Genomic DNA, 8,179 nt, shown 5'->3' with positions numbered 1-8,179 from the left:
ATGATGGAGAGAAGAGGAAAAGGAAGAGGAAGAAGAGGAGGAAGACGACGATGGAGAGAAGAAGGAGGAGGAGAAGGAGAAGAAGAAGAAGAAGAAGAAGAAGAAGAAGAGGAGGAGGAGGAAGACGATGATGGAGAGAAGAGGAAAAGGAAGAAGAGGAGGAAGACGACGATGGAGAGAAGAGGAAAAGGAAGAGGAAGAAGAGGAGGAAGACGACGATGGAGAGAAGAAGGAGGAGGAGGAGGAGAAGGAGAAGGAGAAGAAGAAGAAGAAGAAGAAGAAGAAGAAGAAGAAGAAGAAGAAGAAGAAGAAGAAGAAGAGGAGGAGGAGGAGGAGGAGGAGGAAGACGATGATGGAGAGAAGAGGAAAAGGAAGAAGAGGAGGAAGACGACGATGGAGAGAAGAAGGAGGAGGAGGAGAAGGAGAAGGAGAAGAAGAAGAAGAAGAAGAAGAAGAAGAAGAAGAAGAAGAAGAAGAAGAAGAAGAGGAGGAGGAGGAGGAAGACGATGATGGAGAGAAGAGGAAAAGGAAGAGGAAGAAGAGGAGGAAGACGACGATGGAGAGAAGGAGGAGGAGGAGGAGGAGGAGGAGGAGAAGGAGAAGGAGAAGGAGAAGGAGAAGGAGAAGAAGAAGAAGAAGAAGAAGAAGAAGAAGAAGAAGAAGAAGAAGAAGAAGAAGAAAGAAGAGGATGCGGAGGACAACGACGTCGACGACGTGTGGGGGGGGAGTGAATATGAGAATAAATCCAAACTACCACATCACTGACAGCTCACTGGAAGCTAGTTGATGGTCAAGCTTAGATCAGTATGAAATTTAAAAAAATAATAATAAAAATCAGGACTGGGGATGTAGACCGCAGAGTGCTTGCCTAGTGTGCATGAGTGAGTTCCATCCCAGCACTTCATAAACGGGATATGATGGTGCGAGACTAATCTCAGCCCTTGGAAGCTGGAGGCAGGAGGATAGACTCATGGTCGCGCTCAAAGACAGTTCAAGACCAGCCTACATTATAGGACCCTATCTCAAGGATGACAGAAAACAAAATGAGTAAACAAACATTAACCTAACTCTTTTGTCCAAAGCTCAAAGGTTCGTAGTTAGTGAAGGCACTGGGAATGACTGGCCAACTCTCTTTACTGGTCTGGCACGGGCTCAGGACCTAGTATGCACCTTAATTATCCCCACATTCCCAATTCTCAGACACTGAAGCCCTGACAATGTCTGCATTTTGGAGTCTCCTGTCTCCGAGTTCAGACCGTAGTGTCACCTTAGCGGCTGGCACCGATGTTACTACACCTGGGATACGCACGACCTCGCCTGGCCGGTGGGGTGGACACAGGCAGACGAGCCCCGCCCCGCTAGCGGCTGCCGCGCATGCTCTATGCTGCGCGCTCGGCTCCTGGACCGCAGCCACCGCGGCCCCGCCCACTGAGCGGTTGGAATTTGAATCTCCGGCGCGACGCTGCGGGAAGAGTAAAACCCTGGGTCAAACATGGAGAGTTCGGGATCCGCCGCGTGCTGCCCGGTACTACAGCAGCGTGCTCGCTGGGAACGGAAACGTGTCTGCACCGCTCGGGAGCTGCTGGAGACCGAGCGACGCTACCAGGAACAACTGGGGCTGGTGGCCACGGTGGGGCTCGATGGGGGTCTGGGAGGATCAAAGACCTTGCTTCCCCGAGGTCGGGAGTTCAGACTGACTTTCTACAGTTTCTGGCTGCAGCTGACGTTGGCTTCCTCTTGCTACAGACTAAGAAAATTGTATTTTTTTTTCCCTTCCTGAAAAAATACAGTACTTCCTGCGGATCCTGAAAGCCAAAGGAACACTACGACCACCAGAACTCCAGACCCTGTTTGGGACCTGGGAGCTCATCTATGCCGCCAGCCTGTGAGTGGAAGAATTGCAGGGAGAGGGAGCGTCAAGCCTAGTCAGAAAGGCCAAGTTCATCTGCCAACTTTCTCACCTGTGGGGTTGGCCCAATGCCTTAACCTGCTGGCGTCTCCAGCTGTAAAATGGGATAATAGCACTACCTCCGAGGCAGGGTTAATGGAAGTGTATGAGGGAGTGTAGGGTAGTTGTTGGCTTGCTCTTTTACTGTTCTTTGCCCACACAGAGAGCTGCTTCCCTATCTGGAAGAAGGACAGTGGGGACTGGGGCTACAGGGCTTCTGCCCCCACCTGGAGCTCTACGCCCAATTTGCTGCCAACGCAGAGAGGTCTCAGACTACCCTCCAGGTAACCTGCAGTCTGTCTCTTCCTCCTTACCCCTTAATTTAGAGACCTAAACTAATGAGTTGCTTGCATTAGAACCCAGCTCCTTGCTAACATCTTTAGGAGGACCAGTCTCCCGCGGCAGTGCACAGCTTGCTGGTTGCAGTATGACAAGTGACTTCTCTCCCTCATGTGAACTCCCCCTTTCAACCCAGGCGCAGCTGAAGAAGAATAAGCGTTTTCGGAGGTTTGTGAAGCTTCAGGAAGGTCGCCCTGAATTTAGGGGTCTTCAGCTCCAGGACCTGCTCCCTCTGCCTCTGCAGCGGCTCCAACAGTGAGTGTGAATCTCTCTAGGCTGGAATTAATCCTCTCAGGCTGCATAACCGAGGCCGGCAGCTCTGTGGGGGAATGCCATAGGTTCTATCCCAACCCTGCTATTCTGGGCCAAATTGCTTCTAAGAAGCTTTTACCAGAGTAAATGCTGACCCTCAGGGTTATCCAGGGTCTGCAGTGTCAGATGTGGCATTGTAGGACTGTATACTGAATGGAGGGAACCTGCAACAAGGCCAGAGACAGGCTCTGGAAGAGGCTCAGGGCAATGAGGGGGTTGGTCTAGTCTTGAGGTTCTGTTCTAGGGCTCATAGGTTGTCTGTGATAGCCTCCTTGGTTTGATTTGGTTTCATCTTCTGATTCTTCAGTGTAGGATGGAAATGTAATGTGACCCCAGGTTCAGAGTCCCAGGTTAAAGAGGGGCAACAGAGGAGCCAGGCCTTTCCTGACTTGAGAGTTGAGAAATGAAGGTCGGGGAGGTGATCTTCAAGTCTATGAAAGCAGGGCATTGAGCCTGGCTCTACTTCCCTTCCCACTGTCCACTTCTAGGTACGAGAATCTTGTCGTGGCTTTGGCTGAGAACACAGTTCCCAACAGCCCTGACTACCAGCTGCTCACACGTAGGTTCTAGTTCCTCAGCTCAGGCAGAGGCTGCCTGTCCTGAATGCCTCTCTGGTTCTCACCTCCAACAGTGTCTGGTATGTCCCTGTCTCCCATGGAATGTACAGTGCCCCTAACTGCCCTGCCATTCTTCAAGAAGCTAGAACGGGACCCAGACCCAGACCCCCACCCCTACCCCAGCTTGTCTTTTACTACCAAGAGCCACGCAAAGCCCACGTTCTGTTGGAAGTAAGGCACTGGGTGTTGTTCCAGGGGCTGCCCGCCTGGTAAGTGAGACGGCCCAGAAGGTCCACGCCATCGGCCAGAGTCAGAAGAATGATCAGCATCTGCTGCGTGTCCAGGCTCTACTCAGTGGGCGCAAGGCAAAAGGGCTGACTTCAGGTAGACCGTGGACTCTGCCCCTTCAGTTGCCCCTTGCTTACTTGCTTATGCCAGCATGCTGGGCTGGCAAGATGGCCCAGTGGGTAATGCGCTTGCTGTATGACCTGTGCAATTCTAGAATGCACATAAAGGTGAAAGGAGAAAACTGACTCCAGGGTGGTTCTGTGACCTCCACATAGCCACACAATAACATTACCCCTTCCCTAACATCCAGTCTCTTGTGTTCCTACGGATTCTTGAGCTGTACAATAACTCTCATTTTCAAGGCCGCTGGTTCCTACGGCAGGGCTGGCTTTTAGTGGTGCCTCCCGCTGGGGAGCCTCGGCCCCGGATGTTCTTCCTTTTCTCCGACGTGCTCCTCATGGCCAAGCCTCGGCCCCCACTGCACCTGCTGAAGAGTGGCACCTTTGTCTGCAGAGCCCTGTACCCTATGTCCCAGTGTCACCTTAGCAGGGTCTTTGGCCATTCGGGAGGACCTTGTGGTGGTTTGCTCAGTGTAAGTAGTAGATGGGAAATCTGGACCCAAATTATACTTGAAGCAGTTGTAGACCAGCCCATCACTTGAGCTAGCTCCCTTTTGGGGCTGAGGTTTCACACTTATCCCTGAGTTAGTGTCACGGGACCAGAGAGGACCCCAGCCTGACTAGCTCTGAACTAACTGGTTTCTCCTTAGCTGTCCTTTCCCCATGAGAAGCTACTGCTTATGTCTACTGACCAGGAGGAGCTGTCACAATGGCACCACAGCCTGACTCTGGCTATCAGGTGAGCTGGGCTGAGAAGGAGCAGTGTCCCTCACAGCCCCTCCCCCACCCCGTGGGTGACTGAGGACGGCACTCTTTCCTGGTGCCCAGACTATTTTCTTCCCACAGAAGCCAGAAGAGCTCGACCCACAGAAGTGTCACTGCAACATGACCTTGTCATCTACTAACATGCTGGGGCCACAGTCACAGCTATCCTGGGATACATGTGGCAGCTGGGTGTGCCTATGAAGAATCCTACAAATTCCAGAACTCAGGGATAGGGCAGAGCCTCGAACAAAAGGGAATGTACTTCAATTGAGCCTCAGTGGAACAAGCCCCTTTAACGCCCTGCCACTGGGGGGGCCTAAAAAGCCCCTGCTGTCTGTGGCCAGTGGTTAATCCCATTTACAGCTTTGGAAAGGAGTCCATTTTGTTGTTACTGCCTATGGTTTCCTGTTTTATTCTTTTTTTTGTTTTTTAAAGATTTATTTACTATATGTAAGTACACTGTAGCTGTCTTCAGACACTCCAGAAGAGGGCACCAGATCTCGTTACGGATGGTTGTTAGCCACCATGTGGTTGCTGGGATTTGAACTCTGGACCTTTGGAAGAGCAGTTGGATGCTCTTACCCAGTGAGCCATCTCACCAGCCCTTCCTGTTTTATTCTTGAGAAAGGCTCTTACCCAGGCTGAACCATGAACTTGAATTCCTTCTGCCTCAGCCTCTCATGTGTTGGGTTATAGGTGTGTGTTGCCACACCTGGCTATTGTATACAGTTTGTTTTCTTGAGACGAGGTTTTATGCAGCCCAGGGTGGCCTTGAACTCCTGATCCTCCTGAACTACCTCCTATGTTCTGTAATTTATTTCCCCACTGGATCGTAATAAAGGGTTGTTTTTGCAAAGGCCTTCCTGTCTACATCATGAGAAAATGGAGTTTGAGCCTTGATGGCTGGCATTTCGGTAGCCTCAGAAACACAAGGGCAGAACTGTGGCTCTCTCTCTGTCTTCTCCATTCACATTCTGGAAGGCAGTCTCTCTCTTCCTAATAAGGGAAGCGTGCTTGGCTTTTGCACCGTGTGTGTGTGCAGCAGGGAGTGGAAAAAGCACAGAGGAACACCCAGTACGAGGGGACTGTTTTTACTAAACCTTCAGTGGTTGTTCCCCACTGTAGCTGGACCCTTTGTCACCGTCTTGTGCCACCTTCTCCTCAGCCCCTGCTCCACCTCCCAGGAAGGAGCTAGGTTCCATGTTTCTGGGCTCCAGGTTGTGGGCTCTTCCCAGGCCTGACTGTTTCCAGCTTCGTTGTCTTCTTTCCCCAGGTCCTCAGTAAAGGGTATGCTGGCCTCTGTGAAGGAGAGACCAGCTTGCTCCAGTTTCACAGCCATGGCTCCCCAGCCATAGAAACCTCCCAACCTTTTACCTGGTTCTGGAACTTCCACCCCTGTGCCAGGCTGGCAGTCTTGTAGAAGGTGGTGGATGGTTTTTAGTTTTGTGTCTAGGAGTTCCCTCTGTGTTCCAACCAAAGTCGTCACCCTGTAGAAATATCCACTCAGGGGGCTACCCAGTCTGTCTCCTTGGCTCCCACCTCACCCACCCTACAAATCCTCACCGTTCAAAAAGGGGATCCAGCTGTGTCATCAGGTGGTTCAGGTGCTGCTCCGTCTGGGCCAGCTGTTGTGTCAGCTGCGCCAGCTGTTGTTCTGGGAGTGAGGAAAGGGCATGGTTACTCCTGCAGTCCCCTGATCTAATCCGTCGCCAGAAACCACCACTAAATGCTCAACCCACCTGACTGCGAGGATTTCTTCTTGTTTTTTTCCACTCTGAGAACAGCAGCCTCATCTGGGCCCTGTTGTGGAAGCAGAAGCAAGGCTGCAGCAAAGGCACCTCAGAGCCAGTGAAGAGAGGAGACATAGAGAAAGCTCTGGGCATCCACCTCAGAGAATCCCAGCTGTCTCTAGTCCAGCTGCTTACCCAGAACATGAAGTGAAACGCCAGGATGCCCACACATGGCCAGACTGCTAAAGCACTCTTGGGAATTGTGAAACTCTCCAGTAGGGACGTGAAGGCGCTCTTACCCCAGCCTTCTTATTCAGCATCCCTATACTTCGCTGCCTTTGAGATAGAGTCTTGCTAAATTGTCCAGACAAGCCTTGCACTTACAATCCTCCCTCATAGTAGTTGGAATAACAGGACTGTGTCACCAGTTCCTGTTCCCTCAGTCTTTGCTGGTGGAAAAAAAAAAAAAAAAAACAAAACTCCAATCTGTTCAATTCACATTATCCCATTACAGATTAAAAAACAAAAACAAAACAAAACAAAAAAAACCCAACAACAAAAAGTCTATATAGTGCTCTTTGCTCTAAAAGGCAGTGCCCTATGGTTTCTTTTTAGGATACAATGCTCCCAGTGCTCTGATAGGTAGATAAAGCACAAGCCTCCTTCAGAACCTTTAACTGGAAAGTGGGTTATCATAACACCGTGAAACTGTCAGCTGCCATGCCTACATCTCTTCCACGGGTCCCGCTCCTCTTCTCAACTGCTTAACTCCATGCATAAGACAGGAATACTGGCCTCGAACTCACAAGAGCTGTTCCTGCCTCTGTCTCCCCTGAATGCTGGGATTAAAGGCGTCTAACACTACGCCTGGGTAGAATTTATTAATCTATCTTTAAATTCCAATCTTCATCCTAGCCTGTCAAGTCTGCCTAGGCTCTTTAATCTCATCTAGTTTTATGTTACTAATTAGTTCAGCCTCTATTCTCCTGTGCAAGTAATTGACCAGAGCTGAAGATAAAGCACTGGGTGGTAGGTTCCACTTTCCATGTCAACAGTTTCAAAGCTATCAGAATGTACTGTCAGTTCACATTTCAGGGCTTCCTTCCTAAAGGAGAGCACGAAACGGCTTGGTGTCTGGTCCACTAGACACTCTGTTGCTGCCGCGATTAAGTCCTTGGGCCAAGGTTGGAGCCTCAGCAGCAACTTCTTTTTTTGCATACTGACACTAGTTGGATTAAAACCCCACTTACATTAGACACTAAGTGGATACGCTCCAGTATGAAAATCGATCGTCACTGGAGAGAGGAGTAAAAGTAACGGTCGTGAGTTACAATTTCTCAGCCCCCTACATCCATTACCTCTCTGGATCCTTGAATGCCCCAATAATGTGGAAAAACCAAGGAACGCGCCTTCATTTTACTGGTAGCCGGGAAGCGGTTGTTCTTGGTACTGTAGCGGCCCCAGGAGATTAAGGCCCAGGGCTCCCACAACCCACCGCCATACCGCACCTGCAAACACTTGAACAGCACAAAAGCCACGACGGCCGCGGTGTACAGAGCGCCCAAAGACAGCGATCCGGCTCGGGCTCGCTCGCGCTGGTCCTTGGGTGGCGGCTGCCGCCGAGGTTCGGTGGCTCCGGGACTGATCTGGGAGCCCCGTTCTGTGGATTAAAGCCATCGGTCAGCTTCTACCAGGCAGTCCCAGCCTCCCTCCAGCAGCTCTCGCAGGTACCTGGGTGTGCCCCCAGATCGGCGCTGGGGCGCTCCCCAAGGACTCCAAAAGGCGCAGACACAAGCAGCAGCCCCAGAATACTCAACACGGGGCCAGCGCCCTCCATGCCTGGCCCACCAGAATGGCACACCGGGTACCCCGCGCTGGGCCTCCGGTCGTAGTGCGCACGCGCAGGAGACCACGCCTACATCGGAGGGGGGCTGAGTCGCTTAAGGCGGCCACGCCCATCTCAGGATGGGTTTAGACAATATTTGCATAAACCACGCCTACCTAGCGTTCCTACATCAATTAATGACCTATCTATTTATAGCTTTCTTAAACAATTATGTCTTCAGAATCTTTCAGCTTAAAGTATCATGCCTAAGACAATGGCTCGTTGTTTTTCTACCT

At 51.1% G+C, this 8,179-nt stretch overlaps 2 protein-coding genes across 2 annotated transcripts; one reads left to right on the top strand and one right to left on the bottom strand.

Annotated features, from left to right (window-relative positions):
• Nucleotides 1-1,492: 1,492 nt before the first annotated feature.
• On the top strand, nt 1,493-5,184 carry Arhgef39 (Rho guanine nucleotide exchange factor 39). Its single transcript, XM_021161465.3, has 9 exons — nt 1,493-1,630; nt 1,791-1,885; nt 2,112-2,232; nt 2,424-2,542; nt 3,088-3,158; nt 3,412-3,540; nt 3,807-4,036; nt 4,214-4,302; nt 4,410-5,184. Exons 1-9 carry the CDS (start codon nt 1,493-1,495, stop codon nt 4,450-4,452), a joined length of 1,035 nt encoding a protein of 344 aa, XP_021017124.1. The 3' UTR covers nt 4,453-5,184.
• A 219-nt stretch (nt 5,185-5,403) lies between these two features.
• On the bottom strand, nt 5,404-7,954 carry Ccdc107 (coiled-coil domain containing 107). Its single transcript, XM_021160983.2, is given in 7 exon segments — nt 5,404-5,451; nt 5,454-5,627; nt 5,703-5,815; nt 5,892-5,982; nt 6,068-6,128; nt 7,567-7,718; nt 7,790-7,954. Coding segments are annotated over 7 exon segments (726 nt in total). The 5' UTR covers nt 7,896-7,954; the 3' UTR covers nt 5,404-5,422.
• Nucleotides 7,955-8,179: the final 225 nt, after the last annotated feature.

Source organism: Mus caroli, unplaced genomic scaffold, assembly GCF_978045245.1.
Source record: "Mus caroli unplaced genomic scaffold, Mus_caroli_1 scaffold_6, whole genome shotgun sequence".
Classification (NCBI taxonomy): domain Eukaryota; kingdom Metazoa; phylum Chordata; class Mammalia; order Rodentia; family Muridae; genus Mus; species Mus caroli.
This window is presented reverse-complemented; position numbering and strand designations above follow the sequence as displayed.